General features: G+C 36.0%; 1 protein-coding gene across 7 annotated transcripts in view; it reads left to right on the top strand.

The window, feature by feature from the left end:
* LOC106969548 (contactin-4) overlaps nt 1–18,800 on the top strand; it is an 884,673-nt gene that overhangs the window by 577,278 nt on the left and 288,595 nt on the right. For all 7 annotated transcript variants that reach the window (XM_027042504.2, XM_027042501.2, XM_027042502.2 and 4 more), the window contains 2 exons: nt 6,539–6,665; nt 14,699–14,874. In XM_027042504.2, coding sequence (XP_026898305.1) covers nt 6,539–6,665; nt 14,699–14,874 — 303 coding nt within the window. The remainder of the gene's footprint in view (nt 1–6,538; nt 6,666–14,698; nt 14,875–18,800) is intronic.

Genomic DNA, 18,800 nt, shown 5'->3' with positions numbered 1-18,800 from the left:
CTCGGCCAAAATGAATTTCCACAATCATTAGAAAGGTTAGAGGAGAAGGCTCCCAGCTAGCAGGATACATTGGACCCTGTGTGTGCTCTTCCTGGACCATTCTAGTGGCAAAATGAATAATGTGTCTCCCCATTGATGCAAGTGGTGAGGGGGAGAGAGTGAAATATGAGCATGACTCTGGGAACACACCCATCAAACCAGCATAGCAGAAGAAGTACCTCTTCTTTGTCCTTGGTGAGGTGGCTTTGGTCTGTAATCCAATAAGGCAACATGTTCCCACTGATTGCCCACATAGAGAGCATTTATGCTCTTGATCGGTCAAGGGCTCTACAGGATGCAGTGTAAAAGGTACAGCATGGCACGGCCACTTTGGTTTGCATCAGGATGCTTCTGTGCATGTATAATGTAATAAACTATCCTCCAGATGTGACCCAGATGTAACTCCCATCTAAAGCCACGGGCTCATGTCCTGAGCTTTTACTCAAACCCTTATGTTCCCTACTAGGTATCCTAGAGTTTACTTCTCAAATTGAGATTATTGCCATTTAAGTGTTTGTGCCCAAGACCAGGTGTTGAATCAAAAGCCTCTTTTGATGTCCTGGGAAGATTGACCCTCTATCATAGTCTGAGATTCTTGACTGTTATGGCAGAACTTCATATCTGCCATTAAGATTAAGGGCCTAAACAACCCTCAGGTGCAACACCTGGAAACTCCAGGGCAATTACAAGTAGAATTGAATCTGGTATTTTTAGTTTTCTACGATGAAATCATAATATTGCATTTTTGTCCTTTCCCAGCAGAGTTGAGTCAGAGTTTGCAAGGCTTGAAAAATATTTCCAGCACAAGAGAAGTGCATTGACCTAAGGGCTTTGCTGGAGAAATGTGGCCTTTTACCCCATCCCACATGGAAACTACAGAGTGATCTAGCACACAGAACAAAACTCTGCAGGGTTGTTTTTCTTCATTGGTATCCTTAATTGGTTTAGGGCTGAAAGTCATCTATGCTCAATTTATAATGTGCAGTACTAGTTTTCAAACCGTAGAGTGCACAATAATGAACAGCAGTACTGGGCTCTGATAATAAAAATCCAGTAAGTTTGGCAGGGGCTCAAAAATCTGCCTTTCATCAACACCACCGGGTAAGGTGATATTGATGCAGGAGGTTTCTAGAACATACTTTGAGGAATAAATTTACGCGTAGTTTGATTTTTTTTTTTTTTTGCAAACTTGCCTTCTATGAAATATTTATCTGAAGATCACACCTGCTGTCTGATATGGCTCAGCCCTTGAATGCCTTTCCTATCTATATTGGCTACCATTTAGGCTGGTTTACAGATGCCCTATTTTAAAAAGATCTACAGTTAGCATTAGTGGATTCTTCCAATCTGTACCTACCCACTGGCTTGCTCCTTTATGCATGTTATCTTTTGCTGCTGACCTTTCACATGGAATGGGGATTTTGCTCTACACTTGCTCCACTATACTTGAACCCTGGGCCTCTGCCTTGCTTCCTGAAGTATACCATCACTTGAGATTCAGTCTTATTTTCCTCTTCTCAGTCTCAGAAAACCTAGGCCACCTCCATCCATTCCAATTTCTTTTCCAAGTTTGGCTTCTGATAGCCTGAGAAACATTCTGCTTGCTTGCCTGGGAGAGAAGTTTGGGGACATGTCAAAATGGGCCAAATTAATAAAAAAATTAAAAAGAAAAAAAAGAGTAAGATCGTTGATGTTTCAATGCTGCAGATAAAATGAGCAGTACCTCACTGTGGAAATGTGTTTTATTATTGTATTTCTTAGAGGATTATTTTATTTTTTAGGTAAAAATCATTTTTGTTTCTGTTACAGATATAGTACCTTTTTTAGCCTGTGACCTGGGAAAATACATTCAGGATTAAATAATCTCTTTAAAGTTCTGTGATATTCTATGCATCTCTTTCAATACTCCAAACATTTTAAGAATCGCCCTGACACTGCATTTTGTTTCTGGAACACTTACAGGAGGCAGCAAGAAGAAATTGGCTGACAAACATTGATTTTGTCTCCCCCTAAAAAATAGATTTTAAAAAGAAAAGAATAAATGAGGAAAGGAGTTTGAGACACACTTGTTGAGAACAGTGTTTTCTAATAACTTTCAGTATTTGATGAACAAAGGGACAGAAAGGTTAAGGGTAGTCTGACCTTTAACTTAAATACATTTCTGGTCACGAAAGTTGTACTCTTTCTGAAAACCTATAGGTTTCCCACTCTTTGTTGAAACATGAAAGGGGGTTTTCCTTAGCTTAGGTCTTCTCTGTTCTCTTTGCAAATATACGGTTTACTCAGATATTGGTGCATGAGAATTTCTGTGTTAAACTTTGGGGAATGTAAGTAGTGTTGTGGAAGTATCCAATTGACCAATTGGCAGATAGTCTCCAAAGAGGGGAGAACCAGAAAATCATGATGTACCAGTGTTGGCATCTTCAGTAAATCCCCTAGGCTGGCCCTGAGATCAATGATCTGAAATCTGAAAGACTGTGTCTGGGCTGTTGGCAACCTGGCTTCCCTCTCTTTCTCTTCACCATGGTTTTCAAGAATTTCAAGAAAAGTAATTGCCTACTGCTCCTCTTAGAGATTCCTGATAATAATGTGAGTCCATTCCCCTAACTTCTTCAAGCTGGGTGAGTCACTAGGGTGAGTTTCCACCCTTTGGGGAATCCACAAGTGAAAACATCAATCTGAACATCCTGTCACATAAATAAGATGAGATTCATTTCTTATAAACAAAGGGTAGTAGTTACAGCAGGAATATAATGTGTATCAAGTAAGGATAAGTTATCACCATAGGACAGTGGATTATTAGGTCACCTGAGCATACCTTTTCCTTGTCACATCAGTCCCTCTTCTTTGTCACATAGAACCCTTGGAAGTGTTCTCATAATTAGCTGTTGGCATTCAACTATATGGGTGTTTCTAAGGAAGTTTCAGTTTAGTTTCAACTTGAGTCCCATACTTTGACAAATCCACCCATTTCCTTGTGTGGGTCAGTTTTATCGGTTTCTGTTCCTGTCTTCGTGCCTCTTAGCTGCTAGTCCAAACATGTGCTAAAAGTCCTTCTCTATATGCTACAAGCAAAGATGTGTTGGTTTGACTTTGCCAGACAGAGAATGTTTAGGAGTGTGTCTAAAGCCAGTGTTGGCTGATTTCTGCTCTTAGGAAATGGAGAGCTAGGAACAAAAGGATCTGTGTTAGTTTTGAATTTCTAGTGTGCAGAAGAATCACCCAGATTGAACTAGGTTAAAGGCAAATTCATGGACCCTGGATTTTTCTGATGAAGTCATTTTGGACTTGAGTCTAAAAACACAAGCTCTGTACTTGCTCTATACTTGCACATACACAATTAAAATGCAGGTGGTCCACGGTCTAACTTGGAGACATCTTGGCTTATTAAAACCTTGCCCTCTTGTCATTTTCTGAGATGCTCCTTTATGCTGAAAATCATGGCTCCCCCTCCAATTGCATAGAAAAAATTAATATGACAAAGGGAAGGAGAAACTTTACCTTATAGGTTTTACAAATGGCAGATGCAGAGTGCTTCGTATGTACCTTCAAACCTTTAAGACACACTTGAAAGTCACTTTGTCACTACTACAAAAAGAGCACACTTACTGATGTCTCCATCCATGTTTCATCTAAGAATGTCATTCTGAGGACTCTGTTTCACCCAGGTACCTTGAGGTTTGAGAGAAATAAAACAACCCTTTAACTCTTTTGTTGTCAAAAATGTTGGTAACTCTAGGCTAAATGTTTTGTAGTTAGGATATGTCTTCCACATCTGCATTGCTCAACTTTCTAAAATCTCTCCCTCCATCTTTTTGAAACCATGTAGCTCATGCTTGAAAAGCTATGGATTTTCCTAGATGAGAACTAAAATGCTAATGTTGATTTACAGGCAGCAAGCTTGGTTAACCAGGAGAAAATAAAAACTTTGGATGTAGTGTGTTATTTATAGCGAATGCAAAAGCATCATTATTATCAATTCTTGTTACAAAATACACAGAAAAAATATCATTTTTGTTATTTAAATATGGCATGGATACATTGAGAAATAGTACAGATGTTAATCCACAGCCTCTCAGCTGCATCCTGGATAATCATTATTATGTTTCATTCTTATTTAGAATTACTAGTAATAGACTGTGTATTTCTGTATGAAATTCAAATCAGGGAACACCAATGAATTGAGATGATTGATAATATATATATACACACACATACACACACACACACACACACAAACACACACATAATTTTGGAACTGGGACAACAATAGAAATATTTCTCTCTTAGAGAAAAATCCACCAAGCATGCTGCTATGTTAGCAATCTTGATGAGTAACATTTGTTACTTAAATAGACATGCCAAAAATTCACATAATTTTTTGTATCTGAATTGAACTAATCCTTGACCAGTGTTTAAATTTGTTTTGAAACTATCTATGTAATTGTGGAAAATCTGAAATGTAAATATCCGCAGTTTGAAGTTTGTGGCTTCAAACCACAAGTGTTAAAAAAAAAGTCTGTTTGTGTACTTTCATTCTGTGCTTTAGAGTTCTTTGGCAGATCCTGTTTTCTTTGTGTAAGTCTCATTAACATGAGATTTTATACATGGAGTAAGGAGAGAGGATGGTGGATATCTGTGCATGTAAGATATGGGACAATATTCAGGGATTATTTCCCATTCTTAAGTGTAGAAGCACTAACCTAGTCCAGTCCTATTATTTTAGAGATGAGAAAATTGAGGGCTAGAAAGACTAGGTGATGGAGAGATAAGTCATGGATTTAGTAGGTGACCCAAGGCATTGAATCTTAGCTCATGGTTTTTCTGAATTCATATCCTGCTTGGCTGTCCCCACTCCTCTATAGTAAAATAGAATTCTGTTTTGTCATCTTGTCTCCTTAAATTTTCTTCTGTCCCACTCTCAACATATGGATTCTTTTAAGTTTGGGTTGTAAACCATACAAAAATTTACCTTACTTCCTGTCCTTCACCAAGATTCCCAGATCAGCTTTATTCTTTTTCCTCAGTCCTGATTCACCTACATGAATTTAGTGGCATCTTACCACCCATCAACAAAGGCTGCTTCTAAAGTTTTTCTAGGATAGCAGTTGCAATTCACACTGTTAAAAATAATCACACCTTAGTGGGGAGTGGATTCTAAGCTACAGGGTGATATTCAGTTTTACTTTACCTCATAGCCACTGGCCCTTCTATCTGGAAACTCATCAGGCAGTGCCTAAGTCAGCTGATTGAATAGATTAAAAAGTGAAAAGAAAATGAAACTTAAATAGAACAAGTCCTTATTGATGATCTATGTACAAACTGCTATATCTGCTACATCAGAGCATACAAAAATGTGTAAGATATGGTTACACTCTCAAGGAGCTTACAGTTTGAAGCAGGAAAAAGAAAGCTACAAATACACTTGAAAGAAAAAGGTAAGCTTCCACAGGGAAATATAACTGAAGAATCATGTGGTTAAAGGAAGAAGATAAGGGTCTAGAAAAGCTTTGTAGGTTAACAATAAAAAAGCAAACAAACAAACTTGAACTAGATTTTGAAGAATGAAAATCACTTTCATGGGTATACGTGGGGAGATGCATTTTGACTAACATTTATTATATGTGTACTCTAGAAACATATGTAATCTACATACTGCTACTTAAAGTATGGTTTGTGGATTACCAGCATGAACTTTACTGCTGTTTTGTGATAAAGTAAGTTTCATACATCTAGTTACTGTTATTGAGAGAATGCATTTAGAAAAATTCCTACATCATTGTACATCACTGAACTAATAATAATAATAATAGACTAATTTGGATGTTACTGAATTTGTGTGCTGAGTCACATATGGTTCTAGATGTATGATACTTACACAGATATCCCCATGTATGAGTCCGTTGTAGGTTGGAAAAAACAAACAAACAAACTGGTCATTTGCCACAGAAAATTAGTGAGTTGTGACTCTACATTGTTCTTTACCTGCGTAGACAACTTAAGAAAATTTTATACGTATATTAGCAGTACAGAGCTGTGTCTCATTATTAAGGTATTTATGAAATCATCATTGCTTACTTCCAATTCTATTATCCATTAAAGAGCAGAGAAATTTTAACTTTGTGACATTAGACCGGATGACAGAGGCACAAAAGAGATATATTAGGAACAAAATGTGAACAAAGTAAAAGGGTGAGCAAAAGACAGAAGGAACGGTAACTAAGAGGAGAGGAAAGGAAATGCCATGCAGTTTTCTGGAAGTTGTTAGTAAAAATAAGTTATCAGAATGAAATAGAGTCTGTGTCTCTGCTTCACAATATTCCGCGAAGGATTAGTCGGCAATGGGAAACTTCATCTAAAGGCTGAAAGTAAATCAGTTGTGTATTACTATTTTTTGTTATTTTATCTTTCTTGTTTTCATTTTGTACTTGGTTCCTGTTATTGTTTCTCTTTGGAAGATGTTCTTTTCATTTTTGGACATTTTCTCCTCTCATTTCAGATGACTACACACTGCACGGCCCTGTTTTTATTCAGGAACCAAGTCATGTGATGTTCCCTTTGAATTCTGAGGAGAAAAAGGTGAAGCTCAATTGTGAAGTTAAAGGGAATCCAAAGCCACATATCAGGTTTGTTGTTTTAAATCTTATGTTTCCATGCATACCGTTTCTATTATTAAAATTGACCCGTACTTCTAATTACATAAAGATCTTTTAGACAAGCATCATAGGCTGTCCTGACATACTAAAGAGTTGATTGTGTTCTTGAAAAGTTGAGTGCCCAACTTCTGTTTCTGGCTATACCAGGAATTGAATATCCTATTTGACCCCCTCACTAAAAGCCTAAATATTCCTTAACATATTTTTTTTAAACATGTCTCAACAAACTGGCAAGAAAGTAAGAAATACTCAGAAGTAAAGAAATAAGTAGGTTTGGAACCCAGAGAAGAAAACTGACCCCCACAAGCAGTTTTCACCTTGATGAATTATGTGAACTGGAGCTTTGGATTTTGCAGTTTCACAGGGGATCACAAGACAAAGCCTAGAGTCGACTGAGAGGAGAGTGGAACATGAGAAAACCTCCCAGAATAGGCCTGGAACCCAAAGGCTATATACTGAAATAAGCTTGCCTCCCCAAAGAACTGTAAAGCAAAAGTAACTGCCTTTTTCAAATTTTGGTGCTAAGTGACCTTTAAAGGTTTAGTTATTTATTTTGAGAGGGAGAGAGAGAGACGGAACAGGAGAGCAGGATAGGAACAGAGAGAGAGGGAGACAGAATTCCAGGCAGGCTCCACAAAGGGCTCAAATCCAGGAAAAGTGAGATCATGACCTGAGCTGAAATCAAGGGTTGGCCTCTCAACCAACTAAACCACTCAGGCAACCCTGCTGCTAAGTGTTCTCTTGTTGTTGTTGTTGTTGTTATTGTTGTTTTTAAATTTTTTTATTTTGTTTATTTATTTTGAGAGAGAGAGAGTGAGCGAACAAGTTGGGGAGGGGCAGAGAGAGGAAGACACAGAATCTGAAGCAGACTCCAGGCTCTGAGCTGTCAGTGCAGAGCCCGGTGTGGGGCTCGAACTCATGAGTGTGAGATCATGACCTGAGCTGAAGTCTGATGCTTAACTGACTTAGTCACCCAGGCGCCCCTGCTAAGTGGTTTTAATAGAAGATGAGACACAGCTGAAAGGAGAATTAGTAAATTGCATGATCTATCTGAAGAAATCATCCAAAGGCAGCAGAAAGGAGTAAAAAGATGCAAAGGGAGAGAGGCAGAGAGAGAGAGAGAGAGAAGAAACGAGGGAGGTGGGGGAGAGAAAGTGTAAGTGAAAGAGCAAAAGGGATTAATAGGAAATATTTACATAGTTTAATCACAGTTCCATAAAGAAAAGCAAGGGAGAATGAGGCAGAAGCAATATTTTAAGAGAAGGTTAAGAATTTTCCAAAGTTAATTAAAAATTCCAAGCTTTCAGGGCTTGGAGTGAGCCTGGCTGGCTCAGTCGGTGGAGCATGTGACTGTTGATGTTGGGGTTGTAAGTTCTAGCCCCATGATGGGTGTGGATATTACTTAAAAATAAAATCTTAAAAAAATATCCCAAGCTATAGATTTAGGAAGACAAATGAATTTCAAGGAGTTCAAATGAAAATAACGCCTCATCTAGAATTATTATAGTGAAACAGCCAAACACCCAAATCAAAGATGATCATAAAAATAGTTAAGTTGATAATATAGATAACCTTCAAGTAGATGGCAGACCAGACTTCTCAATAGCAACAAAAAACCAAGATGGAAGACAATATGCTGAAAGAAATTAACTGTCAAATTTCTGTGTAGCAGAAATACTTTCTTAAAAAGACAACAAAGCAAATATGTGTTCAGGCATTCAGAAACTAAAGTTTGACTCCAGCAGACACACTCGCTAAAGAAAATTCTAAAAGATAGAATTAAAGCAAAATGAAAATGATACCAGAGTACCAGAGATACAAGAACTAAAGATAGGTAAAGCAAGTGGTGAAGATTCGTCTTTCTACATCAAATCAATTGCAGTTACACTAAACAATAAAAAATAATTTAAAAAGCACTGTCTTGTGGAGTTAAAAAAAAGAAAAATTAAAATCCATAGCAACAATAGAAATAAGTTTTAAAAAGATGAACTGCACAATGGATGTATCTACATGGCTAAAAAAAAATAAAATTTGACCCCAACCTAACTGCATACACAAATTTCAGGTGAATGGAAGACCTGCATGGGACATGGACTTTTAAAAGAAGATAGGCATTCATATCTGTGACTTTGGAGGCAAGGAAGTATTTCTCAAATATGACAGGAAAAGCACAAATCTTAAAAGAAAATATTTAACCTCATTAAGAACTTCTGTTCAACAGAAATACTGAGATGAGTAAAATTTCAAGCTTCCAACTGGGAGAAGATATTTTTAATACATGTCATTGGCAAAGAAGTAATATCCAAAAATATATTTTAAATCCACATAACTCAAAAAGTAAAACAAAAAAATTAAAAAATTAAAAAACCGAGTAGCCTAGTAGAAACATTACCAAAAGACTTGATTATGTACTTCTAAGAAAAGGAATATCAAATATCCATTAAATATGTAGAAAGATTATCTGTGCCATTGGTGAGCAGAAATAGACAAATTAAAACTGAAATGACACACTCTTCCAAGTCTACCAGATTAACAGAAATTTAGAAGATTAAATTCAACATCGTACAGATAGATTAAACCTAGTATGTTCATACAAGGTATCCCCAAGCAGTAGTGAAAATGATAAATTATGGCTGCAGAGTGATGGATCACAGGAATGTAATTTTGAACAAACAAAGCAAGTCACAGAAGAATAGAGTATAATTCCATATTCATAAAGTTCAAAAGCAGGTCAGCTAGAGCACTTGTTTAAGGATACCAACATATTTAATAAGATCATAAAGAAAATCAAGGGAATGAGAAAGCCAAAATTAGAAGTTATAATTAACCATTCAGAGGGAAATGACTAGAATCTAAATGGAAACAGGAGACTTTAAAAGTAATAATACTACTTTTCTTACACACAGATCTTTATTGCCTCATGGTGTTTTATAATTGAGGCAGATGAAATTTTCTTCTGTCCAAGGTTCTTCTAGCTGCACTAAAACTTGAATTTACACGAGGCAGGTTAACAGAAGATAATCAAATATAGTCACATGTGTATGAGGAATCCACACACATATGAAATTCCAGACAGGCAAAATGTGGTATATATGTCATTCTGAAGCAGAAGCAGGTAGGAGTCTGAGACTTCAAAGAGAAAGAATGAAATACACAGAAATAAAAAAAAAAAAAAAAAAAAAAAAAAGTAAATGTTGGGTGAATAAGTGTTTGCCGGGCCATATAGAAACAGTAACTCTATATATCTTATAAATAGGATTTTGCCTCTATTCACATTTAATGACAATAACTTTAATAACCAAAATATAATAGTGTGTAAAACAAAAATAATATATAACATATATTAGGACAGGAAGAGATTAGAGTCATTAAGGATCCAGAGAAGTGGGATTTGAACTGTGATGCTGAGCTTGCAAAGTGGCACAGGGCAAAGGACATCTTATACAAGGTAAAGGATGGCAGTATTAGCATAGTGGAAATTATTTTAGAATTTAATTTGTGTGCCCATTCATTCATTCATCAAATATATCATCATGCATCAAACCACCCAGTGGTGAGTAATTGATTAACCAGGGTGAGTAATTGCAGAACTTCTACTCAGGTGTCCACCATAGCAGCTCTCCTTTGAATTAGGGTATGGACTAGGAGTCTGAAAAATATGTAGTCCAGGAAAGGTATTTCAACCACTCTATTAAGCAACGGTGATTTACCAAATGCCATCCTAGGTTTAAGATATTCAAAGATTAATAGACTGCATGTTCAAGTAGTATGCTTTTTGGAGGACTGCCTCATAGCAAGACTGCTATGCTGCAAATACTGTGTTGTCAGTGCTATAAAGGATGTCCAAGTTCCAGGGCATCCTGGAGGGAAGAAAGTCTACTTCAGGATGGAAGGTGGAAGGTTTTAGTGAAAGTTTCACAGAACAGGAGACATTTAACTGTATCTAGAGGGTAAATATTATTTTGCTGTGTGGATATTTTGCCATAGGAAGTGCATTACTGAAATTAAAACCAAAAAAAGACCTCTCTAATGGACATGTAATTTATCATTCAAAACCAGGATAATTTTGAGAGTGAACACCACTGTTAATAATTATTCTAGGACAGCAGGTATAAAACCAGCACTATCCTTGGGCAAACCAGAATATGTACTTATTCTCCCTATAATATATTGAATTCAAGGTTTAATCAGATATTTTAAGATGTGTTATATAGTAAATAATAAATGCAAGAAGGAAAGGTTTCTACATACATAAATGATGAGTTAAATGGACCCATGCTTTAGTACATAGCCAAGTGTAAGTTCAGATGTTAGCCTTAAATGAAAAGAAATTTTGCAGCATAATTTGGCAAGTTGTTGCTTTGTTTTTCCTCCAAACTGTGACCTTTAATTAACATTGTTTTTGTAACATTGTGTTTCAAGATATAGGGGCCTGCTTTGTTATTTAAAACAAGCAGTGGAACAGAAACCTATTATGTTTTTAAAGATTGCCAGAAAAAGCAGAGAAGGAAACTTTTAATCAAATGCACCAGCAATTGGTTGCAGTGGACTGGGTTTTCCTTTATACCTTTGGCAGTTTCTCTGTAACATAATAGCCAGTTGCTACCTGGGAGCTAAAAACTCCCGCTTGTTGAAGGAAAGAGCAAGAGAAAAAATGGAGTGATCGGGTATTTTCAAACATCAGTCTAGCTAAACTTTTTCAGTGCTCTGGCTGACTTTGAGGGGGAAGAACAAATAGGAGAAATTCAAGGTGAATTCTCCGTGGGGATCTTCAGCATTAGGTTTTTCCTCAAACACCACAACTGACCTCTCTTCTTTGTATTATTCCCTCAACTGAGCCTTCTCTTTTCATTGTTTCCTGCCCCTCGATTTTGAAAGGATTGACCCAGACCCAGAAAAATTTAAGAAGTTTTGACTTGTGCCAACTTTCCTTGTATTAAAGTTTCTTAAGGACTTGTGACATTACTTACTGCACTCAGCTTCCCTTTCCAGACAGAAGGGACGTTCAAGTACTTGGTTGGAGTACTTTTGCTGTGAGGTTTGTATTTGATTTAGTTTGTAGACAAAAAAATCCAAGTCAGAAAGGTCTTGCCCCTTCTTCCATGCCAAGTTGAAACCATGAACAAAGCAAGAGGGGTTTACTACAACAAATTCCATAGATAGCTTCCCAGAAAAGTCGGGAAAATTGTACCTTTCAGAATGTCAGTGGGCATAACCGGACTCTGGAGAGAGTTAAGTTGTGGTTCTGAAATGATTCAGAAATCAGTTTACGTGACTTACTAATTTATCCCGACCCTAGAGAAAATCTCCCTTTGCTCCATATGAGCATTTTCTTTATCACCAGTACATAAAGATTCTTCAAACATTGAAAATAAACTGTGATTTTTCAAGAGTGTTCTAGTATGGAATAGGATAAGGAATTCAAAGCAATCCACATTCAGTGGGAATGAACATTGACTGCATTGCAATAAAACTGGGTAGAGTGCTTTGTAATCTAGTCTCAACTGCATTTCCCAGCAAGCACTTTATTTTCTAAATAATCCCTTTTCCTTTGCTATTTGTATGTAAAAGCAGGCAATAAAGTAGATTAAAGGACTTTCTGCAGAGCATTTAGGTTGAGATGACTAGTGTAGACAAACCTACAGAGGTGTTCTCATTATTCCTACAACCACTTTTCTAAAAAGGCTCACATGGTCCATTTCTAAATTCCACATTCTGCTTGCAGCTCACATTATATTGCAATTTCATCTTTGAGTTCTTAGATTTGTCATATTAAATTGCTCAACTATCATTTGAAGTGAGAGTTATAGCCAAGACGTGATCAGCTGACTCAAAAAAAAAAAACTGTCTAGGGCAGGCAGTCATTTCTAGAGATTCATGTGCAGATAGACCTGCTAAAATATAACGCAGCTGTTCTCTTTCTATTGCTTATTACTTTCATGTCTGTGTCAGAACACAGAAAAAATTACTGTCAAGCTTAAAAACAATGTCTTTTTCTAATACCCATCTTCTTATAAACAAACACATAAAGAGCTATGTCCAATTTTGTGATTCTGACCTACCTTTCCTGCCCCTCATGTTTCTAAATTTTACAATTCAAAGACATGGATGTGAACAAACGTACACCACCATGCTGTGATGGGCTACAATGCTCATAAATTGTGTATGCTGAAAGCTAAAATATATCATAAAGAAGTACAATATTTAGTCAAGTTCCACAGGCATTTATTGAGGAGAGTGTCAAGGTCTAGGTTGCTAAGGGGACAATACAAAAGTGATGTAGGCAAATTATCTCTGGTGAAGGCAAATTCCTAACTGATGAAGCAGAGAGAATCCTATAGGAGACTGTGGAAAACTTTAATTAATTTTGACTATGAATATTGAAAAAGACTTCAATGGAAAAGGTGATTTAAAATTGACCCTGTGGTATCTGGGTGGCTCAGTCAGTTAAGCATCTTATTCTTGCTTACCCTTGATCTCAGGGTTCATGGGTTCGAGCCCCACATCGCGGGCTCTATGCTGACAGTGCGGAGCCTGCTTAGGACTCTCTCTCTCCCTTTTTGCCCCTCCTGCGCTCTCTCTCTCTCTCTCTCTCTCTCTCTCTCTCCCCCTCCCCCTCCCTCCAAAATAAATAAGTGAACTTAAAAAAAATAAAAATAGAACAAAATAGAATTGACCTTGAAGTGTGAAAGAGCTCTTGACACAGAGAAAAGGATCATCTTCTGCCTTTTTTGACACCAAATATCCAAAATCGTGAAACAAACTGGATTGTATGGTTTCATATAAATCCTTTTACATTCATTGAACACACCAGCCATAGTACTCCAGAATATTGTGAGAAGATACACAGTGAGTATGTAGGTATACATACACATTTTAAATGGCTTTTTGTTTGTTTTTTACTGATTGAAGGAAATAAAAATGAAAGTCTCTCATTCTTTAATCTTGTTATGGTTTTTTATCAATTTCCTTTGTGCTGCAGTGTTTTCTTATTTTTTGGTCTCCCCATGGGAATGCTTCTGTGGGACTCTTGATATTTTAGAAGCTTCAACCATGGCATATTTTCATTACCTGGTATTTTTGCAGAATTTGGGAGGGAGGGGAAAAGAAAAATAAGATACAGAGTCAGTGAATTGTATTAGCTCAAAAGTTCCAAAGTATTCAAAGGAAGGCAATTTGGTTAAAATAAGCTCTCTTTGGAATGTTACTGGCTGTGGACAAAAAAAAAAAAAAAAAAAGGAAAGGAAGTAGATCTTGTTAGTAAAGCTTGGCTGTTTAAATGTGCACGTCCCAGGAAAATTTATTTATAGGGCCAAACAATATCATCAGATACAATAGATGATTGAAGTAAATAAACAGAAGAACAACACAGCTCTCTTTGCCTCTGTTACCCAATGACCTGATCTGCAGTTTACTGGAATAGTTGATTGATATTTGAGTACCATTGACTAAGAAGATCTTCAAAGTGATCCATGATCAAGACTAGTTTGGCCCCTAAGACAGCTCTGGATCAATAGAGTTCCTCTGCTTTGCAGTCAGCCATTTCAGTCATATTAAGGACCAAATCAAAGCATCTCTGCAGCAATTTCATCAAATACTCAGCAATCTACCTGTAAGTGGTATATTCTGTCATCTGTAGAGACCCATTTAAAGAATAACTACAAACTAGAAAAAAGGACTTTTTCCGAGGAGCCCTATTTGAAGAAAGTTGTACAAGATGCTATGGGGATTTTAAAATAAAGTGTGTGTAGAATCAAGTAGCCACAAAAGCAAGTGTTAAAATTTTAATATCATTGCTTACTATAAAAGACATGCTCTTTCCATAGCACTTAAGTTGTCACCATTGCTGGGTAGAGCATTTCTAACTTTTTTTTTTCTACCATGGTTAAAAAAAGTCACAGATGGTATTTCATGCTATTTATATAGTTTTTATATGTTTTAAATGATTCAGAAGTATTGATTAATATTACAAGGCTTTATCTACTGGCATTTTTATGCTATAGGTGGAAATTAAATGGAACAGATGTTGACATTGGTGTGGATTTCCGCTACAGTGTTGTTGAAGGCAGCTTGTTGATCAATAACCCCAATAAAACCCAAGATGCTGGAACGTACCAGTGCATAGCAACAAACTCATTTGGAACAATTGTTAGCAGAGAAGCAAAGCTTCAGTTTGCTTGTAAGTAGCAATTACATTGTGTGCAAATGTTACTCTGAATTTTTATACCATTAAGCCTTTAAAACAGTTTCTTTTAAAAACCAAATAGATTTTAATTTGTTGTATGATCTTTACCTTTTCTTCATATTTGGGAAATACCTTGTTTATAGGATAAATTGTAAATCTAAGTGGAAAGCTGTATTCTGCTTTTATAAGGATTAAGACTGATTATATGATAGTTTGTTAGAGGATTCTCTGTACGCATATAAATTCACACACACAAATTTATATACATATAAATTTACATACACAACAAAATAACACACATAGATACATACACATTATAGAGTGTGTAATAGTCATTTTGAGAAATGTTTAACCATAAAGTTTAGAGTTGCAACAAATTTTGCTAGTCTATTAATCCTATAATTCTCCTTTTTTTCTTATTTTATAGATTAGGAAAATTTTTAAAACAACTATAACAACAACAGTAAGCAGAGGCAAAGTGTTAACTTTTATACTATACCTTTTATATTTCCAGCTTAGAACATTTAAAAAACAAATTGCCATCTCATAAGACCATCATCTAATAAAAGTTCATGAGCATATGAAAGAAAGTGGAATTTAGAAATAGTAAGTTGAAAATAAAATCCATAGGGAAGAGCAGTGAGTACACATTTGAGTATAGATGCCTTTGAGGATTGATGTGCAGTTACATTTTTAAGGGTTTATGTATTTGCATATGATTATATATTTCCAGTATAAAATCCCAACTCATACAGCAGTGCATTAATGTCAAAGGTTTCATAATTACAAAGTCTGTTGGCAGTAACACTGTAGAATATTCTCATTAACAAAATCCTCTCTGGGAACTCAACATCAAATATATCTAATATTCAGTGCTTAATCTATTATTGCCGTCACGTGGCATTTTTGCTAGTTGAGAAATGAATTTTCTGAGTATTAGGTATATATAGGATTCCAAGATTATTTTGTTGGTGAATATCTCCTGATATCTTCCAAATATCCTTAGGTGTACAGAATAATAGAAGGATTATATGTGTGATTGAATGCTACAGAACCAAAATGTTTATTTCTCCTGGTCTAACGCAAGTCTATACTTATTTTTTAGGAATAGCAAGTGAATTCTGTTGGATTTATTTAAAAAAAATAAACACAGACTCATTGATTCTAAGAGTAGGGGGATCTCTACACTCAATTAAACTTGTACTTCTTTGATTTTGGGATTCCATAATATAAGAAAATTTTGAAGATAGCAATAGTAACAACAAAAATTAGAGGTTGACATAGAACTGCCAACTCTTGATTTTCTAATTTATGGCATTTAAAAAACAAATCACCGACTCTTAAGGCTATCCTTTTGTAAAAGTACAGGCATTTCTATTACCAACTATCTAAAAAACAGAATATCATATTTGAGAGTGGTCATTTAATTAGATTCATTTAGCCTAGGAGAAAGCTCTATCACTCATTTTGTGGGTGGCTGAGTTGGCCTGAGGACCAGGGTTTGGAGTCCACCTTACTTATCCCACTTAATATATAATGTTGGTATCCTGCCACCATCAAAATCTGTGGCTGAGCCTTAAAAATTCTAAAACTAGAGAGCTCACCTATTCATCACAAAGCATCCTGATCCATGGTAGACTACTCTAGTTATTCAGAAGTATAAAAACAAACGCAGCATCTCTTTCATAAAATTTTAACTAAATGTCTAAATTTCCATCACTCTCACTCCCCATGCTTACTGTGTGATCCTGGTTAGGCTTCAAATATGTGAAAATACAATCATGTCCCTTCTTTCCTAATTGTTGTCTTCTCCAGGCACTTAATCTACAACCATCTTCTTCATATCACATCAATTTTTGTTAATTTATCTATCAATTTATGACCATATAGAAATGTATCTAATTCTACGCATGGGCCTTGACCTTTGCAGAGGACAGTGGGAGCAGTAGTATCCCACAATGTGAACTTCTTTTTCAGTGAATGCAGCTGACATTGATATTCATCTTTTCTTAAAGCTCCAGTCTCACATCTTAACCTTACATGAACATACAGTCATGTAAAATCTGAGAATTGTTTTTTTATGAATGCCTATTAATCTCTAGCTACCCAACCATGTTATTTTATTAACCTAAACTCAGAATATTATATTTACCTCTATTAAATTCACCTTCTGAGTGGTGACCCTTTGTTCCCTTACAGTTGAAATTGTTTTAAATCTTTTTTTTAATCTGACATATTGATTGTCCTCCTACTTTAATGTCAGCAGAAAATTTGATAAGCATGTGTACGTTCAAATAATTGATATAACATGTTGACCAGGACAGGGCAGCATGCCAATACAGAATTTCCACTAAGATGAGATTGAACTTTTAAATCAATATTCTTTGCATACTCTTGTTCAATTAGCTACACATTTTCCCAAACATACTATAATTGAACCCCAGTTTTTCCTATGTGTTCTTAAAGCGGTGAGAATCTTTGCCACATGCCTTGGTGAAATCAAGATGTATTATTTCTTCAGCACCCCCCTCCTACCTGGTCTCTGTGCATCTTCTCTAGATCTTCTTTAACCGTTTATCATAAAACAGGCAAAGTAATCTTTTAAACATGCAAATGAGATCATTCCACTTTGCTGTTTTATGCCTTCTACTGCACTTAGAATAAATTTCAAATTCATTACCATGTTCTCATTTTAATTTCTTGAAAATGAGAAACTATCTTTTGCACCCGAGCCTTGATAATTTCTTTTTTTTTCCCCCACTTTTTATTTATTTGAGAGAGAAACAGCGAGAGAGAGGGAGAGAGGGGCAGACAGGGAGAGACATCCCAAGCAGTCTCCAGGCTTACAGCAGAGCCTGACACAGGGCTCAATCCCACAGCCTCAGGATCATGACCTGAGCCAAAACCAAGAGTCCGTCCACTTAACCGACTGAGCAACCCAGGTACTCCAAAGCCTTGATACTTTCATTGCCCCTGTCTGATATGCTTTTCTTATGATCCTTCACATGCTCACATCTCATGATCCCTAATTCTCAATTTAGGTATGACCTCCTAAGAGAAAGTTTTCACATCATCCTGTCTAATCTAAGAAGTAATGCACATCATTTCTATTCTTCTCTGCCGCTTTCCTCCTTCCAGCCCACCACTTCTACATAACAGCAGCTCTGTTTCATTAGTAAGGACTTAATACAAAATAGAATGATTTTGTATATTTTTTCTCATTTAATTGTTACGATAGAATCTACATTCTAAGAGAACTGAGTCTGTCTTTCCATCCTTCTATTTGCAAAGTGTAGGACACTTTATATGTATGAATAAAGGAATTCTTTTATTAATTGCTTCGTTAGTGACACAACAAAGAAAATATATGCATAAAATTGTTTGGGGGGTGATGCATTTTTGTAAATCAAAACTCTTTATATTCTAATAATTTTCTGGAATCCAGCTTCTTGATCTTCATAGTTTTTAGACTTTTTTTTCTATCTTTTTTTTAAGATGTTGCCTTTATTCAAAAACCATTTTTTAATTGTTTAGAGTAAAATACTTTTCTTGAATGATGTAAGGTGAAGCATGACAATTACATCTTCTGAATGTTACTGAGTAACTTCTTTCACCCCAAGAATTTTCATAATCAGTGAGGGAAATAAAAGTCTTTTGATCATGCTTACTGTACTATAGTATGCAAGTGAAAATATTTCTTCATTTTTAATCCTATAATTTTATGGCTGAAATAGACCTTAAAAGATTCTTGGCCTATATCATTTTAAAAATTAAATTGAAGATTGGTGGGGTGCCTTGGTGGCTCAGTTGGTTAAGCGTCCAACTCTTGATTTTGGTTCAAGTCATGATCTCATGGTCCATGAGATCAAGCCCTGCATTGGACTCTGTGCTGTCAGCATGGAGCCTTCTTGGGATTCTCT

Source organism: Acinonyx jubatus, chromosome A2 (genome assembly GCF_027475565.1).
Source record: "Acinonyx jubatus isolate Ajub_Pintada_27869175 chromosome A2, VMU_Ajub_asm_v1.0, whole genome shotgun sequence".
Lineage (NCBI taxonomy): Eukaryota > Metazoa > Chordata > Mammalia > Carnivora > Felidae > Acinonyx > Acinonyx jubatus.
The sequence above is the reverse complement of the archived record's forward strand: the minus strand, read 5'-3'. Positions and strand labels throughout refer to the sequence as shown.